Source organism: Heterodontus francisci, chromosome 34, assembly GCF_036365525.1.
Source record: "Heterodontus francisci isolate sHetFra1 chromosome 34, sHetFra1.hap1, whole genome shotgun sequence".
In the NCBI taxonomy this organism is placed as follows: domain Eukaryota; kingdom Metazoa; phylum Chordata; class Chondrichthyes; order Heterodontiformes; family Heterodontidae; genus Heterodontus; species Heterodontus francisci.
In genome coordinates, this window is record NC_090404.1 from 33799161 (window position 1) to 33821845 (window position 22685).

General features: G+C 41.1%; 1 pseudogene and 1 gene segment (V, D, J or C); one reads left to right on the top strand and one right to left on the bottom strand.

Annotated features, from left to right (window-relative positions):
• The window catches only part of LOC137349330 (zinc finger protein 585A-like), a 287418-nt pseudogene that overhangs the window by 180533 nt on the left and 84200 nt on the right, over positions 1-22685 (top strand).
• Positions 3090-21400, bottom strand: LOC137349340 (Ig heavy chain C region-like). The segment is given in 9 exon segments: positions 3090-3807; positions 4205-4525; positions 8559-8876; positions 8952-9254; positions 10728-11042; positions 19482-19531; positions 20664-20670; positions 20846-21133; positions 21274-21400. Coding segments are annotated over 9 exon segments (2028 nt in total).

Consider the following 22685-nt stretch of genomic DNA (forward strand, 5'->3'; position numbering starts at 1 on the left):
GAGACACATTCAGCAGAGAGAGAGACCACAGTCCAGATGTTCCCCGATTCACCAAGACATCCTCAGTACGGACAGATACCGCATCCAGAGACCAGAGGTCTACCACTCACTGAGACACACTCTAACATGGACAGAAATTCAGCCCATACAATATCGGTTCCCCTACTAATCGAGACGTCTTCCTGCATAGGTAGGATATCACCCCCCACTATACAGAGACTCCCCCACTCAAAGGGCCATCCTCCAACATGGATAGCTATCGCATCCCATATAGCATGGATTATCCCACTCACCACCACACCCTCCAGCATGAATAGGTAGAGAATATGGATTATCCCACTCACTGAGACACCTGCAGCATCGATAGAATCCACAGGCTATAGAACATGGATTCCCCACTCACCGAGACACACTTCAGCACAGATAGACACCACATCCCATAGAACAGCTGCTCCCCCACGAACGGAGACACCCTCCAACAGAGAGAGAGATACCACACCCTATAGGACAGTGGTTTCCCCACTCACTGAAACATTCTTTAGCATAGATGGATACCATACCCCATCAAACATCAGTTGCTTCACTCACTGAGACATACTCCAGCATGGATACCTAACAAACCTTATAGAACAGTAGTTCCCCCAGTCGTCAAAATATCCTACAGCAGGGAGAAATACCACACGCCAAGGAACAAGTGATCCCTCACTCACTGTGACACCCTCCAGCATGGATAGTTACCACATTCCATTGAACAGACGTTCCCCCACTCACTAAGACACACTCCAGGAAGGAGAGATACCACATCTCATCGAACAACGGTTGCCTCACTCACTGAGGCACACGCCTGCATGGATAGATACCACATCTCATAGAACAGCGCTCCCCCCACCCTATCGCCCCCCGCCCCCCTTCACCGAGACATTCTCCAGAGTGGAGAGACGCCGGACCTCAAAGAACAGCGGTTCTTCCACTCAATCAGGCAGCCTCCAACATGGCGAGTTAACCGCAACCCAGAGAACAGCGGTTCCCAAATCAGCGAGACAGCCTCCTTCTTAGACCGATACCACACATCTGAACAGTGCTTCCACCACTCATACAGATACAATCCTGTATGGATCCCATGAAACAGCTGTTGCAGCTTCTGACTCGGCTGGCTAGTCACAGTAATTAGGCAAAGTGCGTTACGTTAAAGAACGGTCTGATTTCTCCTTGAGAAGATAATGCAACACCAAAAATGATCGGATCAGCTGTCTCACTGCAGGCTGCAATTCGCTGTGAATACAGGTTAGCTTCCCATTCGAAAAACTGTCGGATCCTGTGCTGCACTTTAACTGACCATTATGAGAAGATGAGTAGATTCCACTTCATACATAGCCTTTCACGGCTTCCAGAGGTCACAAAGCTGTATGTCCAAATAATTACTTTTTTAATGTTTGATAAACTACATCACAGTCAATTAACCCAGAACCACGTCCAAAAAGCAGCAATGTGGTCAATGGGAATTTAGTCTAATAAGTGTTGCTCTGGGAGCCGCCGGCAGAGCTCGCTAATCCTTCAATACACCCAGGGTATCTTTAACATCTACCCGAACAACCAGACGAGGCCACGGAGCAGCATTTTATCTGGAAAACTGCACCCGCTGTTCGTGGAATTGTCAGCCTGGATTAGAAACCGAAGTCAGGCAGAGGAGCTTGAACCCACTGGAGTTGAAATCCCTCTCAGGCGGTGGCGCCGTCACTTGAGGCGAATTTCTACCCACAATATTGTGATTCAGAAGCCCGCCAGCTGACAATGAGCTCAAATGACACTAAAGTGCTGAGGATATTCCAACGTCAAGTCATACCTTGGAAACAAAAGCTTTTGAAACTGCACAGATTAATAGTTCAATACAACAATAACATTGCCATCAACATCTTGGGGGTTACCATTGACCAGAAAATGAACTGGAGCAGTCGCATAATTACTATGGCTCCAGGAACAGGTCAGATGCTGGGAATTCTGCAGTGAGTAACAACTTCTGCCTCCCCAATGTCTGTCTACAGGAGTGTGATGGAATAGTCTCCACTTGCCTGGATGGGTGCACGTTCAACAACATTCAAAAAGCTCGACAACATCCAGGACAAAGCAATCTTCTTGGTTGGTGCCCAAAACACAAACATTCACTCCCTCCACCACTGACACAGAGTGGCAGCAGCGTGTATAATACACAAGGTGCACTGCAGCCGCCCACCAAAGCTCCTCAAACAATAGCTTTCCAAACCAACAGCCTCTATCACCTAAAAGGACAAAGGCAGCAGATGCATGGGAACACCACCGCCTGCAAGTTCCCCACCAAGCCACACACCATCTTGACCTGGAACTATATCGCTGTTCCTTCACTGTCACTGGGTCAAAATCCTGGAACTCCCTTCCTAACAGCATTGTGGGTATATCTACAGCAGATGGACTGCAGTGGCTCATGAAGGCAGCTCATCAACACCAACTCAAAGTCAACTAAGGCTGGTCTTAACATTGATGCACATATCCCATCAAATAATAAAAACAAATCAGAGTCAGTGGAGTGGTTGAAAGAGGTGATGGTGAGATAGAGCTGGGTGTCAGCAGCGTACATGTGGACTCTGATTTTGGATGATGTCACCCAGAGACAGCATGTATGTGAGCAATAGGAGAGGACCAGGGATAGATCCTCATGGAACTCCAGAGATACTGGTGCGGGAGCTGGTGGAGATCTCGCTGAAGATCTAGCTATGACTGGATAAGTAAGAGTGAATACAAGCAATCACTAGTTTTGGGAAATTATTGTCGTACTAAATAGTGACTGGATGTTGTTCTACCTTTATTCATACCGATTTACAACTAGATACATAATTGGCCAAATGTAAACCACAAGAGCTCTGGAAGCTGCAAACACGGTAAGGAGTAGTGTAATCTGTTTGAAAGCACCCTTTGTATCTCTAAAAATGGGGGAATGGAAACGTGTTGCACAGCTGGAAGATTAGACAATGTATATCATGCATATTTGGATCAAGTTTAAAATGAAGATCGTGAAAGTAACATGCACACAAACGACAAATAGGGGAGCCAGCAAGTTTTCATTCAGCATTTATTGCAATTAGCGGATCCACATACAGACTAAAGCACAATTTCCTATTCATCCAATAACATCACTAAACCCTTCAAGGGATCTTCAAAACGATTGCAGCTGTGTTAAGGTTATCCAGGGTTATCGGATTCTAACCATAACTATCCTTCATTGACTGATATGGTTTCATATATTACTGAAATATCTCAACAATTATTCGTCGACATAGAGGGTGACAGTGACATGTGATAAACAGGAGATTCACTGACTCAGATACTCAAACAGTTATGAACATCACAACAGTAACACATCTATGGGAAACAGATATTCACCCACACTGGGTTATGTACATGATTTAACACTGTCAGATAGGACAAGTGAAACATTAACTGAAGTAGGTTTACCATAAGATTTATTTATGCTTCTGCGTAAATCCCTTTGGAGGGACGGGTGTCCCACTAAACAGGTGTACGTGGTGCCGCTGTTCCACTCCACTGCAGTGAGTTTCAATCTGCTGGCAATGGAGCTGGAACCATTTCTCTTCTCGATCTCTGCTTGGCTAGGAGAACCTGAATCCAAAAGGGTGTCATTGGCCATCCAAGCGATGTAAATCTCAGCAGGATAAAAACCAGTGACTAGACACACCAGAGTAGCCGTCTGCTCAGTGCCTATCTCTTCCGCTGATGGAAGTAGAACGTAGACTTTAGGAGGATGCATTTCACCAACTGTAAAGAGAGAAATATTGGTTAAACTGAGTCTGTTTCTTCTTCAGTCTTCACTTCATGTTCCCCTTTTCTGGAAATAATGTGCATTCGGGCATTTGGAATAGTTTCTGAACTGTGAGAGTTTACATATTTCTCTACTTGTTCATGGGTGCCTTTAATTTTCTTTATTTTGGTGGTTTTTCAATGTGGTCTGACGTTAGATTGCAAAGAGTTGGAGACAATCAAAAAGCACTGACGCTGTTAGGATGCAACAGTGTCAAACCGCTTCTATTTTTTCATACTATTTTTTACCCGTCTGGTGACTTCCCAGGTCCCAGATGACATAGGAACATTTAGTGAAGAAACTGGGTATTTGTTAACATCATTTATCATCTGACCGAGTATTATCTGTGCTTACCCTTTACTTTCCTGGTGGAAGTTTTCACTGGTGTTGGTAATTCGCTGTCCTCTATGAAGCAGACGTATTCCACCCCACTGTCCCACTCTGCCGCAGTGACTTTTAGTTTACTAACGATGGCGAATTTGCTTCCATTCCACTCGGGACTCTGAGTCTCGACTCCTTCCGTTCTCCCACTCCCATCCACTTGCCAGGACACGATGACGCTTTCTAAGTCGCTGTAAAGGATTTCACAAACAATGGTCGCCGTTCGTTGAGTCCAAATCTCTTCAAAGAGGGGGTTCAATATATTGACAGAAATGTCTGCCTCATGACAATCATCTGGAGAGAAGAGGGAATGGTTATTTCAAGCTGTCATGTTGAATTCACAGGTGACAACAACAACAACATAGTCCAAGAGATATAAAATAATTCTACTTACTGGAGTAGGTTAGGACTTTTCTCAGATTGTTTCTGTTTAGCTAATAAGATGCAGCGCCTTTCTGGTCTTGTTGCTTTCATCTCCTGGCTTTTCTGGATGATGTCCGCAAAAATATTTCCGATTATTAATTCCACAAATCGGGAATTCCTCTGACTGGGATTTAATTGGGACTAATTGTCCCTGCTCTCATGCTGCAAAGGTTCACACATCAGACTGACTGACTGATGCTAGAGGTCAATTGCAGCCCTGTGTCCTGAATGTGGTGGGTTCAACATACCTCCTATAAAGTGACTAAAATTCTCCTCTTTTTCAGTCCAAGCATTTGGGTTGAAATGAACTTGTCTCTGCCTGAGCAATGAATGGAAGCGTGGCCTCAAAACCAACAAGCAGATGTTCTACATCATTTGACACCGATTTCGCTCGTCACTTAAAAGCTACAATGTATTTAGGAAAACGTGAAAACCACCACTCTGGTCTAGGAAGGAGCATTGCTGGAAGGCTGAGATTAAAGACACCATTGTTTAAGTGTGTAACGTGAGGAAGTCTATAATTTTACGATGATATACCTGGCCCAGAGGTACACAATATTGACATCAGTGACAGTGGAAAGGTTTTCTCTAGTATCCAGACGTTTACAAAATTGAGATAAATGCTAAAGATATTGGAAAACATACCTTCAGTTTTTAAAGTAAAATAGTCACTCTGACCATAAGAATCATTACTTTCTTTATACATGGCATGAAATCTAAATGAATAAGCATTCTCCTTTGTTTTCACTAAAAGTTAAATTTGTTTCTCTGAACATTATCGAAACCACCGTCATTATATTCAGCGAGGATGTCATCTCTGAAATTCTCAAGATCTCTACAAGGGACCAAAGTTACATATTTATTGCGCATGTCCAACATTGTTACTTTTTTTTTCTAATCTACACTAAAATTGGTGAATTTCTCTCAATGATGTTTCAGAAGGGAGTGCTGTGCAAACTGTTTCTGGATTCTCATCATTCCCATTGGCTCTCCTTCCAGATTGGCAGATGTAAGCATGTATTTGTCTACTCACTGGGATCCCTGATTTCATCCCATTAAATTAACATCCCTTCATAAAATGAGTGAAGAATATTTCATGGTGTATGTTACAAGAACCCTCTTATCTGAAGGGATTTGATCTTACTTTCATTTCCAAAAGTTGCTATTTTTGGCAGAAAAAGGAAAAAGGAAGGCACAAAAAAGTGAGAATGTCAGATGACTGATTGTAATAAAATGAATCATCTCCATTGGTTTGAACAGCAAACTGAGTTTCAACCCTGAGATATGTTGAGGCAACGACAAGCAGAAATGTCATGTGTAGGACTTGGGCTGATTTCAACACTCAAATCTTCACCTCAGCATTCTAAAACAAAGACAGCGTGCACATTTAGATTCACTTCCTATCAATTTCTGTGAAGAGGCACGAGGCGTTTAAAAGTGCTATATAAATGCCTGCTGTCATTGTTACTCCAGTACAGGCTCCACTGAATCGGTTGCCTTGAGTACCTCTCACGATTGGACACTCTGAGTAGATCAGCAGAAAATGTGAATGCCAACAGCCTATCCTACAGCAACAACATCAGAGCCCCGTCCGGTCCTTCCCTCAGCAGAGGTGCAAACACATCGAACTCCACCTGACCTCCTCAGATCGGAGGGCCATTAATGTTTGGGATGATAAAATCAGAAATCCAATTTCTAAATTTGTGGATTACACCAAATTCAGGCGAATAGCCAATGTTGAGGAGGACTGCAACAAATTGCAAGAAGATATGAAGATACTTGCAGTATGGAGAAATAATTGGCAAATGAATTTGACATAAATAAATGCAGAGTATTGCATTTCACCAAGAAAGTAAAAGAGGTGGCATATTACTTAGAAAATAAGAATATAAATGTGGAAGAGGAGCAAATGGATCTGGGATTACAGATCCATAAATCATTACAACTAGAAACGCAGATTAACAAGGTCATAAAAAAAACTAGAATTGAAAGGTAAAGAAGTTACACTAAAACTGCATCGAACCTTGATTTGACTACACCTGGATTACTGCGCACAGTGTGCTTGTCATATATTGAAAAAATGATGCAGAGGCATTAGAGAGGGCGCAAACATTATTTACAAGGATGACAACATCAATACGGGGGTATACATTTCAGGAGAGATTGAACAGGCTAGGTGTCTTTTCTGCTGAAATGAGAAGGCTGAGGGGTTCTCTAATATTGTTTTATTTTTCATTATGAAAGGTTTGGTCGAGTAGGCCCAGTGAAGTTTTCCACTTGGGAAAGAGCAAAGCTAGTGGCCATTAACATAAGGTAGTCACCAAGCAATTCAATAGGGCATTCAGAACAAGCTTCTTTATCTAGAGAAAGGTGAAAATAGGGAACTCCCGACCACAAGGAGTGGTTGAAGCGAACAGTATAATTGTATTTAACTGGACTCTAGCCAAGCATATGAAGGAGATAGCAATGGAGCGTTATGTTCAAAGAGTTAAATGGGGAAATACCGAAGGAAGACTTGAGTGAAGCATAAACGCTTGCCTGGACTTATTGGGCCGAATGGACTGTTTCTGTGCTGTATATTCTATATAACCCTATTTAAGAGGAAACAATGGGGTTAGCCTCAGGAACCCGGATGTATCTAGGCCATTGCATCTGCCAAAAAGCCAGCAGTTGAGATTCGTCAACTCAGCGAGGTCTGGTGGCAGGACATAGGGCGTTTTTGGTCTGCAAAGCTGACTACTACAGTGTCGGGGTCCTCACCAATGCTAGAAGCTTGTTTGTTAGTGTTTATGACTGCGTCTGAAACACAGCAAATATCAGCAGGTTGTTGTACCGTGAGGACATTGCAGCCAAGTCCTCTCTTCTTCTTCCCAGAAATAGCACACACGCATTTACCATAGATCACGAGTGGAACCACGCACTATTGCTGTTTCGTGAATCTAGGGACACTAAGACCAATTTCAGGCCCCGAACATCATCAGGTGAAATCAACGAACTCAGCAAGAAACGGTATCCAACCCCAGATCCAGGGAAGTTTATTGCTTCTTCATCCTTCACACAGAGGTGGTGGGGCTATTATTGTGCAAATAATATTTCCAATCATTTATTCCACAGATCAGGAATTCCTCTGACTGGAATTTAATTGGGACAAATTGTTCCCGTTCTCATGCTGCAGACGTTCACGCATCAGACTGACTGGTGCTGGAGGTCAGTTGCAGCCCCGTAGCCAGAACGTAGTGGGTTCCAATACACCTCATTATTTGTAATTCGATTGGAATAAAAACAATCAGAAATGAAAACAGTTTAGTTTACACTCATCAAAACAAAAGGTCACAGCATTGGATTCTGTTCATGATGACGTTATTAGACTCCTCCTATGACCTCTAACCCTGGCGGTGCAGAAGATATGAGTAATTGAAATGCAAAAAGCTACTGACAAAATTGGCTGAGTCGCCTGATAACTGGTTGTTTTTGGCTTTTAACTGACTGCCGGCACTCAGTGTTGTGTCGGACTTAAATACAGCAGTACAGAACGAAGTAAACAGCACCCAAAGTCTTCTTCCCACATTATGGAACTCTATGCATTTTGAGCTACTGTTTATTGCTGTTTAAAGATAGCCAACAATCACCAGTGAACCGTACAGTGAAGTTGGAGAAATCCTTCTCCTACTTCATTCTTACCATTGGGTCCTCACATGTATATAGCGGCGCACACACTGAGTGCTGATCATTTTATTGTCTCCGTGTGGCCTGTGAGTTAAGGCTGCATTAATTGTTATCCACACATTTTGCTGTTCCTACAACTAGAGGAATCTGATCACCAGTGCCCCCGTTGTTTGATGTTGCCTTTAGATTAAGTACAAAGCACTGATTGTGTGAGTATATATTGTGTAACTGCCCTTACCTTCCGGGTTGCTGATGGCCCTCTTCACGGTAGAGTCTGAAGGTGGATGTGAGGCAGAACAGGTGTATGTTTCTCCCTTTTTCCATTCAGCTGCAGGTAAAATGAGAAGGCTGCTTGTGCTGAAGCTCTGGTCCTGTTCAAGAGCAGTGGGGAAACTGGTGACGTTCGAGTTTAAAGCAACTCCGTCCTTCTCCCAGGAAACGGTGATTTTATCAGGATAGAATCCTCTTATCAAGCATGTGAGAATGGCGGTGCTGGTATTTTGAATCTCCTCTGGTGATGGAGGCAGGAGGCGGACCTTTGGCTGTATTGGCTCGACTGTAACAGAATTTGAACCAGGGTTAGTCTTCCTTCCACTGTCATTTAAAAACAGGGTGATATATTTTTACCCACCTTTTGTCTTTCTTGTTTGTTTTGTTACCGGATTTGATGATTGGCCCCCATGTGCTGAGCATGAGTATTCAACCCCGCTATCCCACTCTTCCACGCTGCTTGTCAAGTGGCTGATTGTCAGGTACTGGTTTCCATCCTTTGTAGCTGCTTCGATTTGAACTCCTTCAATCCTCATCTTACCATCAACTGTCCAAGAGATCGCAATCTCAGTGGGAACTGTAGAGACCACTTCACACAACAGGGCGGCAGTCTTATTGATCCAGATATCTTCAATGGAGGGATCTCTGAGAAATACTGTGATTTCTGTCAGTGAGAAACGAGAGATTCAGAAACAGGACAATGCGTTAAGGTTGACAAATCCGTTTGTTTAGGAAGAATTTAATTTCAGTGACAATTGATAGCTGATGAGCATATTTTCACTGATTATTATTGAATTTAAAACATCATTCTGTTGTTTATGCACAGTTTGAGTTGAATCACTAATTTGAAAAAATAATTTATACTGAATGACAGGCAGAGAGACAAAAAGAGAGCTGGATACAAAGAGACAAACCGACAAAACAGAGAGCAACACAGAGATAATGAGCATCAGGAACAGGACAAGAGAGAGAGAAATCGATAGGGAGAGACAGGCAGGGACAGAGCAGCAGAGAGAGAGGTAACAGCAGAAAGAGTGGGATGGAGAGACCATCAGAGAAAGAGTGAGAGGCAGAGAAATAAAGAGAGAGGGGAGAGAAAGAGATAAAGGGAGTCCAACAGCCAGACACCAACAGAGATTTTTAAAAAAACATGCAGCGACATGGAAACGGAGTGTGAGAGAGAGACAGTGGGTTATAAAGTGGGAGGGTGACAGACACAGAGAGAAAACCTGAGGGAGATGGAGAGAGAAAGAAAGAGAGAAATAGACAAATGAATTGGGCCGATCGTGTTTGATGACTCCCTAGAATTGTTGTCCAAATAGTCGTATTTCCCTGGCTCTTACACATGTCGTTTTAAATAAAATATTTAAAAGAAAGAACCGTTTGTTGTTTTATTTCGGTTTTCTGATCATATCTGTCTCTTTAATTTAGGAGCAGTTCTCTCTCAATGTCTATCCCTCTCTCACTCACTGTTCTTACTTTCTCTGTCCCAATCTCACCTATTTCATTTTATTTACACAATTTTGTACCGAATGCAGCAGCAGATATAATAAATCCTCAGAAATGTAACGAGTAACTGAACCGTACTGTGAAATTTGATCCATTATTTTCTAAAGATACGCTTTTGATCTGTATTTCTGTCCTGTTTCACCTGGATTGATTTGGTGAATTAATTAAATGGGATGTGAGACGATCTTTATAAATTATTCCTAATATCGTAAAAGATTATGTTCGATGCGTTACATTGACCACAGCATCATATTCATGTCAAGACATCTTAGTGCCTTTTGCAATACTAGCCTGACAGTGAGCACCATCCAGTACTTCAGTCATTGCCGCTGAAATCGGGAATGATATAACACAGAAGGAGGCCATTCGGTCCATCGTGCCTGTGCTGGCTCTTTGAAAGAACAGCTTCAGGTAGCTCGGACGTTGCTGCTGAAACATTCCCAACAATTTTTACTATAGAATTCCAGTACACCATGAACTGGTACAGATGTCACTCACTGGACCAGTTCAGGAATGTTTAATCCTCATCGATAAATGGTCACAATAACATCCCAACTAATCCAATATTGATACAGAAAGTGGGAATACTTCACTCGTGCAAGCTTCTGAATTGGTTTCATTTCCTCACCTGATTTTGATCTAATGTCTTTCCGCTGTACACTGTTGGTTGCAGAATGGGATACTTGGCAGCTGTACACAGAACCGCTACTCCATTCCTGTAGGGGCACTTTAAGGATGCTTCTGGAGCTAAAATCTCCATTCGATGTTTTAGTTGGGGATGTGGTGGTAAAGCCAGACTGTATGGAGTTTCCATTCTTCTCCCAGCTGACTGTAATGCTTTCTGGTTTGTATTCACTGATGAGGCAAAACAGTTGTACCAACCCTTTTATTCTCAGTTCGTCAGTTGCAGAGTAGAGGAGATTGATCGTTGGTGGAGCAGGTCCTAGAATTACAAGGATATTTTACTCCCTTCTATAATTATGAGAAGACCATTTCCCTCATTTCCCGGCCGGCATTTATCCTTCAACCAACACCTAAAACTGATGATCTCATCATTATCACATTGCTATTTGTGGGATCTTGCTGTGCGCGTTTCATACATTCCAATAGTGACTACTCTTCAAAAAGCGTTTGGACGTACTGAGGGCGTGAAAGACCCGATTGAAATTCAAGTCTTCATTTGTTTATTGAAATCATGGTCTCTGGTTAATTGTCATTTGTTTTATTTTCCTTTGTATTGCTGTGAAATATTTTCAAAATTAGAGGCCAGCTATTGATTCTTAAGATAATATGATTGGCTGACAACCACTGCCTGAGCAAAGTTTAATACAAATAGATGGCATATAAGAAATTACTTTTTTTTTAAACGGCTTCTGAAATGTCACTGATCCATTTACATTCAAGATCACAATATATTGCTGTTCTATGAGTTGTGTTATATAGGGATTGCTTGTTTGTGAAGACATATTACGGGATAGGACAAGTCCAAGGCCCCAGTCTGATAAAGGAGGTTTCCAGGGGCAGTTGCTACTTATCCAATGCCTCTGTGTTTATCACATTGCAATTTTCTGTTGGTGTGGCTGTGGCTATTGAAATTGGTAAGAAATGTAGGGATATCACAGTGGGCGTGTTGGGAGAAAGAAGTTTAGATATTGAATGAACATTCATTTATTTTTATAAGTTGTTAATTTCTGAATAAAGAATGATCAATGCGCTGGGGCAAAATTATCCTCACCCTTGATGTGGGTGCAGTGATGGTCAGATATTAAATGTATATCCTTTATTATTTCCCCCATTCCTCCTCGTATTTCTTATCTACATGCAGCCCTTCAACGACACAATAGTTTTTACATGTCTACTAACAATACCCAGCTCCCCCTCACCACCACTTCTCTTGACTCCTTCACTGTCTCTAAATTGTCAGACTGTTAGTTCAACTTCCAATAGTGGATGAGCAGAAATTTACTCCAACTAAATATTGGGAAGACAAAAGCCATTGTCTTCAGTTCCTGCTGTAAAGTCCATTCCCTCGCTACTGACTTCATTTCTCTCTCTTGCAACTGTCTCCAGGTAAACCAAGCCGTTTGCCACTTTGATGTCATATTTGACTAGTAGATCAGCTTCTGACCACATATACGTACTCCCCATCACTAAAACCGCCTATTTCCACCTCCATAATGTGACATGACTTCGCCCCTGCCTCAGCTCTTCTGCTGCTGAAAACGTCCTTCTTGCCTATGTTACCTTATAGACTCGACCGTTGCAATGCACTCCTGCCCATACTCCCTAAAAGTAAGGTCATCCAAAACTCTGCTGACCGTTTCTTAATCACACCAAGTCCTGTTCACACACCATCATTGTGCTGGCTGACCTACATGGTGCCTCGATCAACCAACCCTTTGATTTGAAAATTCTCATCACTGCCTTCAAGTCCCTCATGGCCTCGCCCATCCTTACCTCTGTAATCTCCTCCAGTTCCACAACTCTCCGAGATATCCGCGTTCATCTAATTCTGGCCTCTTGAGCAGCGCCAATCTTAATTGTTCCACAGTTGGTGTCCATGCCTTCAGCTGCCTTTCTGAAATCCCTCCTAATTTTCTCTGCCTCTTTACCTCTCTTTATTTCTTTCAGGTACTCCTTAAAACCTTTCTCCTTGACAAAGCTTTTGGCCATGCACTGTAATATCACCTTATGTGGGTCGTTGTCAAATTTTGTTTTATAACGTTTTTGTGAGGTGCCTTGTACATTCTATTACATTAAAAAGCGCTATATAAATGCAAGTTGTTGTTGTTGTTGTTTGTTACCAATAATCTGTTTTGATTTGTGTGCTTATGGAGCAAATTGATTTCTTAACTTTACAGGGAATTGTTTTTGAAACAGAGCGGGTGGCACAGCGGCGCAATGGTTAGCATCGCAGCCTCACAGCTCCAGCGACCTGGGTTTAGTTCTGGGTACTGCCTGGGTGCAGTTTACAAGTTCTCCCTGTGACCGTGTGGGTTTCTGTTGGGTGTTCCGGTTTCCTCCAACAGCCAAAGACTGGGTTCCGAAGAAGGGTCACTGACCCGAAACGTTAACTCAGCTTCTTTCTCCACAGATGCTGCCAGACCTGCTGAGTATTTCCAGCATTTCTTGTTTTTATTTCAGATTTCCAGCATCCACAGTATTTTGCTCTCATAATTTGAATGTCTGTTATAATTTATTCTCATGAAAAGTTCCCAAATTTCACTTGCTCCCAAAGTGACTTCAGTCTTTTGCCGTCACTGTCTGAGGTGGAACCAGTCTGTTCTTAACCTGGATGTCAGATTTGACCCTAAGATAAACTTCTGACCCCATATCCTCGTCACTGCAAACGCCGTTTACGTCCACATCTGTAAGATTTCCTTCCTCCGCCCCTGCCTCCGCCTATCTGCAGCCTCGCCTATTCCAATCTCTCCAAGCCGGCCTCCCACCTTTCATCCTCCATAAAATTGAGCTGATCCAAAATTCTGTTGCCTGGATACAAACTTGCACCAAGTCCTGTTCATGCATCACTCCTGTGCTTAGTGACATACATTTGCTTCCAGTTGTACACCACCTCGAATTTAAAATTATCATCCTTGTGGTCAAATTCTCATGTCTGTCTCTGAAACCTTCTCCAACATTAAAACCCTCCGAGATCTCTGTCCTTCTCCAATCCTGGTCTCTTACCCATCTCTGATTTCCAACGTCCCACCATTGGCAGCCAGATAAGAAGCAACATTATAAAACTTAGAGCATCTGTAATCATAGAGTCACTAAATGCTACAACACAGAAGGAGGTCATTCCATGATAGTGCCTGTGCCTGGCTCTTTGAAGGAACGATCCAATTCGTCCTAGTCCCTGCTTTTCCTCCACAGCTCTGCAATTTTCTCCCTTTACGTTTTTATCCAACTTACCTTTGGAAGTTACAATTGAATCAGCTTCCACTAGGCTTTCAGGCAGTGCATTTCACATCGTAACAACTCAATACATAAAAAGCTCTCTATCTCTCCTCCAGTTCCTTTTCTTCACTCTGTGTCCACGTGTTCCTGACGTCTCTGACACTGAAAACAGTTTGTCCTGAACTATTCTATCAAAACATTTCGGGATTTTAGCAGCTCCATTACATCTTACCTTAACATGCCCTGCTCCGAGAGGAACAATCCCAGTTTCAATAAAGCTTCCTCACAACTAACATCACTGGTTCCATTGTTGTAAATTTCCTCTGCACCCTTCCTAAGGGTTTAATTTCCTTCCTTAAATGTGGTTCATAAAATGGTCACATAATTCCAGGTGGGGCTTAACCATTGACTTTTAAGATCCAGCATATCTTCCATGCATTTGTAATCTCTGTCTCTGATGATAAATGCCACCTTCAAATATTTGTGTACATGCAGACCCAGGTCTCTCCGTTCCTGCACCCCCTAAAAATTGCATCATTTAGTTTATATTGTCTCTCCTCATTCTTTCTACCAAAATGCAGCACTTAACACGTCTCTTCATTCAATTGTACCTGCCATGTGTCTGCCTTTTTGATCAATCAGTCTATATTTTCGTCGCTGTTTTCTACAATAGCAAGTTTCATGTCATCTCCAAACTTTGAAATTAGCCCTGTATCCTCTAGTCCAGGTCATTAATTTATATCCAAAAGAGCAGTAGTATTAATAATGCTGGGTGGCACCACTGTATGCGAGTTCCCAGTTCGAAAGATAATTGTATACCACTACTCCCCGCTTTGTGTTTCTTGGCTAATCTCGTAACAACGCAGTCGCTGCCCCCAAAATCACATGGACTAAACATTTGCTAACAAGTCTATTATGTGGTACTTTATCAAAACAACTTTTGAATTTCAATTTACATCAACATCATTCACACTACCCTCATCAACATTTTCCAATACACCATCAATGAACTGAACCAAATTAGTTAAGCACGATTTTTCTTTAACAAATCTGAGATGCTGTCAATTATTAACGCTTATTTTCCCAAGTGTCAATCTATTTTGCCTCACATTATTGCCTCTAAAAATTTCTCAATCACCTACATTAGGCTGACTGGCTGCAGTCGTCGGGTTTATAACTCTTCACATTTTGGACAAAGGTCTAACATTTTATGTTCTCCAGTCCTATGGGACCATTCCAATATCTGAGGAGGAATGGAATATTGCGGCCAGAACCTCAGCTATGCCCATCCTTACTTCCCTGAACAAGTTAGGATGCATTCTATCCGTCCAGGTGACTTTTTACTTGAATCTTTGCCAACCTTTTAATTATCACATCTTTATCTATCTTAACCTATTTTCCCTACTACCTCCTCATTTGCTGTGACATTGGCAGCATCCTCAGTTTTAGTAAAGATAAATGGCAACTATTTATTTAGTACCTCAGCCAAGCCCTCGAACTCCACAAAAATATATGTTTTGGTCCCTAATCAGTTCCACCCTTCATTTGATAATCATTTTACTATTCATAAGTTTATAAAAAGACTTTTGAGTTCCCTTTTATTTTAGCTGTTAATCTTATACTCTTTCTTTTCACCTCCATTCCCTTTTTCAGTTCCCCCTGCACTTCCTATACTCAGCTTGCTTCTCTACTGAATTATCATAAGCTTCCGGTTTTGTATCATTTCAACACTGTAGCTTTACTGTTTCATGGAGCTCTATCTTTGGATGCTCTTCCCTTGCCTCTCATGGAAATGCACCAACCCTATTGCCGAAACATCTCATCTTTGAAGACTTCCTGTTATGCTTACTGTTTTACCTACCAATTTTTGATTACAATCCAATATCTACTTCTGTTCAAACTAATCTCCAATACTAATTATTATATTTTCGGAATCCTCACATCTAACGTTCAGTCATTGCAAGCTTGCAGGTTATCGACAAAGACAATGATGCAAGGTATACATAGTACAACAGGATGGTTCAGAACGAACCAATATGGAGAAACGTGACCGAGAAGAGCGGCCATTTATGAATTGTTAATTCATTCATCAGCAGTAAATCAGAATCTTCTGTCAAATGAGGAAAACATTATAAAATTACAAAGTGTTCATTTGATGTCACTTCTGACCGTTTCAGTGAATATACTAGGAATAATGTAAAAGTAAGGTTGGAACTGAGAATCTCTTTATTACGCTAGTTTGGGATTGTTTCTTCTCAATATAAATGTGACACACTATTAAAGAAACTGTTCAGGTTAGATTCAGCTCTGTTAATTGGCCCTGTCGTTAACTCTGTTCCCTAACCACTGGTTCTATCGGCCTACCTGACCACTGTCTTCGGCACAAGCAGACTGTTCACAGTCTCTACATCCTCTTCATACCAGAGCCTCATATCCTTTCACCCCATATTCTCTCAACACAATGAACGCCCACTTCAGTCTCTAACATCACCTGCCCGCAATACTACCTCAGACAATTTGCAACTGATCCCTTCCTGCATGCCTTTATCAGCTTTATTTCCTGCAATGCAGAAACATCAGTTTACCCAACAGTCGCCAGCTGCACCAAGTTCCAATCAACCATCAGTCCTGTCCTCGCTGATATTTATTACTTCCCTATGTTTCCAATTTAAAAGTCTTCTACTTGTCTTCATCTCGCTTTTTCCTACTTCTAGATCCTCCCTCAGTACTGAACCCTGTGTCTCTAATTAAATTAAAGGCACGACATAAATTCAAGTAGTTATTGCTGATTTGAGGGATCGGTTTATAATTTGACTATTGCTGAATAAATATTGTTATAGTTGAGAATTCTAACAATGTGGGTTTCAAGAAATTGTGAATAAACCTTATTGAGGAACTATAGGAAGTGTTGAAGTGAAAATAAATTGTGAAACTTTCCTCAGAACTGGATCAATGGGAAAAGATGGATTCTGCTTCAGTCTGTTACAGGTGGCCAAGAAATTAAGTATGGGGCATGATTTACGATTCTACACTTCTAGCACAGATCTGGAATTTGCACAATCCCAACCCCATAAGTTTCAATGGACTGAAAAGCGGGTACTGGGAGTGCGACATTCCCATTCATTTGAATGAAGAAAAGTGAGACACAGAGCAAACTGGTCTGTGGGACAGTGGAAGGCTGGGACTAGTTCAGTAAAATCATGTGGCAGAATTCGAGGATTTGGCAATCGCTAAAACAAATAGGTTCAAAACATTCCGAAGCACCCAATGGAATTTACAATATGTGCTGTGAGCCAGAGATATTTTGCGCTCTGCTGTGTTAGGGTGAAATATACAAACAAGCAGATATAATTTAAATATTCAAGGCACACAACATAGGCAGAGTTGGGCGGGGCTCGTTCAGGAGTCTAGAAAATATTGGTAGCGAAAAATAATATCACAGAAAAATAGATAAATCTCCAATCATATGTGATTTTCTTTTACAAAAGACTGGTTGAAAAATATATACATCTTTTTAAAACAATCAAAGAGGAAGTAATGAAATGACAAAGTGGAAATAAACAAATTAATTAGCTGGAAAACGACCAACACCAACAATGCAAGTAGTAAATTCTTAATCATTGGGCAAGTTGGAAGATCACATAAAATGATTTGCCTATGATAGTGTGAATGTGAATACCATTGACAGATATTAATACCATTGCTTTACTCGTTGTATTCAGGCAGAGGAGGCAAAGAATGAAATTAGTTCGAAATATCACCGTTGCTCATCTCAGGGAACCGCATTTAACGCTTGATTTTCCTAAGTTCAATATTCTGCAACCACTTTTAAATAAACAAATTAACCTTTGAATTAATGTAGCGGACAGAATAAAGTGGTTGGTCCTGGAATATCACATCGGAAAGCTGACAGTTTTTTGCTTTTTATTTAAGCTGGGAGGTATCGGTTGTTTGGGAGGTAATTCCATTGAGGAACAACATGTATCGAGGTGTGAAATGGAACCAATCGGCTTTTCTCACCATCCACTCGCCTGCCTTCTTCGAGAGTTTTTCCTTTTGATAAGTGACATGTTCTATCTCTGCGATAAAAGCTGTACCTTAGCAATGTTTCTAGTCTAATCTGTATCACACTGTTCACCTTCAAATACAATGGGCCAGAAATTCTTCTCAGGCGATGGCGCAGAACAGGCTTTATCGGATCAGGCGCCTGTTAAAGGCAGCGCCTGATATTCAGTTCCATTGTTGACAACGGAATTTAATATCAAGCGCTGCATAGAACGGGCGGCCGATCCGATCCGATCCCACCCGTTTTACATCACCGCCCAAGATGAATATCGAGCACTCAGATTCCAAATAAATAGACTGCTTCCTCAAATTTAAAATAAGTTAGTAATTCAAGACGTCACTATTCTCCTTAAAGCAGTAAATAAAGAGACCACTTATTTCATTTCCAAACACAGACTTTAAAAGAGAACCTACTTTTTACACTGTAACCTACTGTAGTTTCAAAGTTCTCTGCTGTTCAGCGCAGTCTTATACACAGAGCCCTCCTATTAGCTGAAACATGGGTGTCCAGGGAAGTGGTTTCCATATACCCAGGATTCCAACAGAAGAACAGTCTAGGGGGTGAAATTGGTCTACATCAGTAGCACAACAGCGGCTCATCGTGAATCGGCAGTTGGTTTTTCACCAGGTCTCATGGACTTTCCACTGTGGTTCACAGTTCAAGCTCTTTCAGAAGCTCGATAGTTTCATTGATACTTTGACTTAGTTTGAAATTAAAACCTTGGCAACGTTTTCCAAGTCAATGAGTGAAAATAGCTGCCACCTTGTTTAACAGGCTGTCCATTCACTATGCCCCGTTTTGCGCTACAGGATGAGACCAATTTCGTCCCGACAATGGGTCAGTTTCTAGGTCGCTGACATGTGCGCCTTTAATCCAGAGTCACAAATGTCAGAATTTGTACTTGCAGGTTGTGTGCCGATATTAACTGAACAGATACTCTTTTATACAAAAAGGTTTTTAGAAGTGGCACAGAATTCGTAAACAGCAGTTTATACAATTTCATCCACTCCTTGCTTGGAGAAATTTTCTCTCGCCCCAGAATTGCATTAATTTATGAATCTGAAATAGTTTACATTAAGGATATACAGGGACAGCTCTGTAAGGAAGTAACCTCAGAAGACTCGGTCAGTTTTATCTGTTGAAACTAACATCATCTACTCAGATCAGCATCTAAAGTCATACATGAGAGGTAAATTACAGAATTAAATCCATGTTCAATTTATTCTTGGGTAAAATCGCTTTTGAAAAATATATTCTAAGTTTAAGCCAAATAAACTGATAGCTAACCTAACCGAGTCAGTTGAAAAACTGCAGCTATTGCGTTTGTTGTTCAGGCAATTTTGAACGAGAGCACTGATTTTTCTTACCCTCTATCGAAAAGATTTTAGTGATAAAGTAGCAAGAGAGGTGACTTACCAGAGTTCACAGTCAGCACGGTGCCAGCTCCGTCGTAGTAGTAACTGGAGCTACACAGTCAGTCAGCTCCCAGTCAGCCCAGTTCAAAAAGGGTCAATGAAACAATGGTCCGTTAATAAATATAACAAAGTAACACTGATCAAAAGGATCATTCGAATATATTAGTGATTAATAAATCTTCATTTTCCTGTCAGTTGCTATCCATCCAGCTATTTTCTATGTACAATGTGAACTCCTGTAGCTCTGAAAAAAACATTCCGCTGATTTAACATCGGAGAATGGGGATAGATTTCAAACAAAGGTCGACCTAAAATTGATTTCAAACTCTGTGTAGTAACAACGATGAGGAAGAAATCGCATTATGCAGCCGCATTCACTAATAGTTAAATAAATAACTGTTTGAGAGGTTTGTGCTGTTGCCTGAATCACTGTGTCATCGCAGCTGCACATCATTTCACACCAGCACAAGAAATCCAATGTTGCAAACATCACAGAAAAATCCTTCAGATATTCCAAGATATTGATTGAAAGATGCAGTAAATATGATTCAAATCATTGCCTCTATATTGGAATCCCATTAGACGTTTATAATTCTCAGCCACTCATACAAATCCTGGAGAAACATCAATGCTCTATTATGAATATGATGATAACAATTATAAAATAATCACCTCAATGAATAAAGAAAAGGCTTTAATATACAAGCCAGTGTCTGACAGAGACAAGGAATATTTAACCATGAGGTTTCTTGGCCATTCAGAGGTTAATTTGCATTTTCTTCTTAATAAGAAGAGTGGGGAAAGTTTATGTATTGTGGGAATTCAAGATTCATTACTGTGGTGCATACGCAGTTACACAGTCACAGCGTTCAGTACAAAAAGGTCTCATGTACATCAATACAAGTGACTCAGGTCGAGACGCATGCTGCAATCCGGATTCCCGAAATAATACATTTTGCCAAGGTTTTCTGAGAATGAAGAGTGTTATCCCTCCAAAATACTTAGTATCTACTCTTCATACTTCAGCATCAGAGAAATATTGCCCTTTTTCCAATGAAAATAGTGTTTTCATAGTTTGTGAATGACAGGAACCAGCTCTTCGATTGCTGTGGCTACTGAAGTATCGACACAGTGGTACAGCCCAGTACAAAAACAGGTTTACTTGCATAAATGTAAGTTCAACAGCGACTCTGCATATCCAACTGTCCCGTTTGGGGGTCTTTGCTGCGCGGTCTGTCACCAGCTATTTGCAAATCATCTCCAGTCTCAGAATCAATGCTGCAAATTAAGTTTCAGTGAAAAGAGCGAAACAATTCGTATTTTCTTCCCTTGGAGATTGGAAAATGTTTTTGTATTGGTGAACGCTCAGACACATTACTGTGCCTTGCGCTTTGCAGTAATAGGTGACACTGTCTTCAACTGTCAGGTCCTTGATTTGCAGAGAAAATGACTTTGCTCCCTTGTTGACTGATTCAACATATCGTCCGCCAATCGTTATGCGTTCCCAATCTGTTGAACCCGGATTATTCCGGAACCAAGATGTGCCGTACAAACCACAGCTAGAATCAGTGAAGACGCAGTTAATGGTCAGGGATTCGCCTGTCTCTCTCGTTGCCGTTCTTGGTGTTTGGTTCACTCTTGCAGTGAAGGCATCTGAATGGAGAAAAATATATTTAGTACATCGCTTGTCTGAAACAATACAAGAGTTTAAAGGTAAGACAATTTCCACAATGTCACACAGCCACGCAGTTTTATGCAATTAACATGTAATCTCTTTAATAAACAGCACTTACTTGGTAACCAGGTTAAAAGGACCGAAACCCAAACAATATTCATGGTTTGTTCACCAGCAGGGAACAATTTAAACAAAGTGAGCTCCAGACCTCAGCACTGACTGTTCTGTGTAACGGTGTGTGTCTGAACACCGACCTTATAAACCTGGGGAGACTAGGCTGATTTGCATAGGGCGGCTTGAGAGACCATGAGCAGTGAGTATAACTCACCATGGGCTGTTGCATTTTGTTTCCCACATCCGTAGTCACACTGGAAAATCTGCATCCAATTAACATGAACAGTTCAGTAGATTTATATAGAACAGACTTCACGTTAGCTGTGTTGGGTTTGTTTGCATTCAAGCTGATCGCATTTCCATCCTTACTCAGTTTAAAGAAATGGTGATATGTTAATACTATAATAGTAACAGCATGTATATCAGCTTGACACAGCGAATGCAGTAAAAAGCGTTCTTTCAAATAATTACGACTGAAAACTCTAATTCCTTTGCTGTGGCAAATGGAGCCGCAACCCCGCGGTTACCATGAGCCCCAAGTTTGGCATCCGCTGCATTAATAGAAACAGACCTGCAGCTTTGATTTGTGTTGTCATCTCTCGACATTTCATAACATAGTTTGCAATGTATGTAGATTTTAAGAAAGTCGTTGAAAAGTTATTGCAGCTGACGTTACGTAAAGATTAAAAAGTTTAGAATTGAGAGGAGAGTAAACTGGATTGAAAGAGACTAGAAGAGAGAAAACAGAGAACTCATTATGTTAACAGTGGTTTGAAGTGGGCAGTGGTATCCCACAGGATTCATGTTCTCGGAACACTTACATCAATGATTTAGATCAAGGCCTAAAGAGAGTGTTAAGAAATTTAAATATAATGCCAAAATAATTATTTAGAAGAACAAAGGGATAGTGATAAAATGGTGAATGGGCTGAAAAGTAGCAAATTGAAGTCAATATCAGTAAATATGAGTTGATGCATTTTTGCAAAATAAAACAGTAATTATCTTCTGAATTGAAGTAAGCTTGGTGTTGTGGAATGGCAGAGTGATTTCAGGATAAAGGTTTAGAGGAAATTAAAGGAAGCACCTCAGGTTACTAAGGCTCTAAAATGCTAATGTGACTCCACGTTTTATCATAAGTGGTACAGACAGAGAAAACAAGAGATAATGATGAACCTATATAAAATCTTCATATACTTCAATTAGAGTATTATGTGCAGTATTCTGATGCACCGTATATTATGGATAATGAGGTTTCAAAGTTGTACTAGGATGTTGCCTGATATGAGGAAATGCAAATACTTGAAAATGGAGCCTTTTTTGTTTGAACAACTTCGAATATGCGTCCATATAATAGACATGATTAAAATTAGGAAGAAATGGGATAGGGGAGATGGGACAGGTTACATAGAAGCAGAC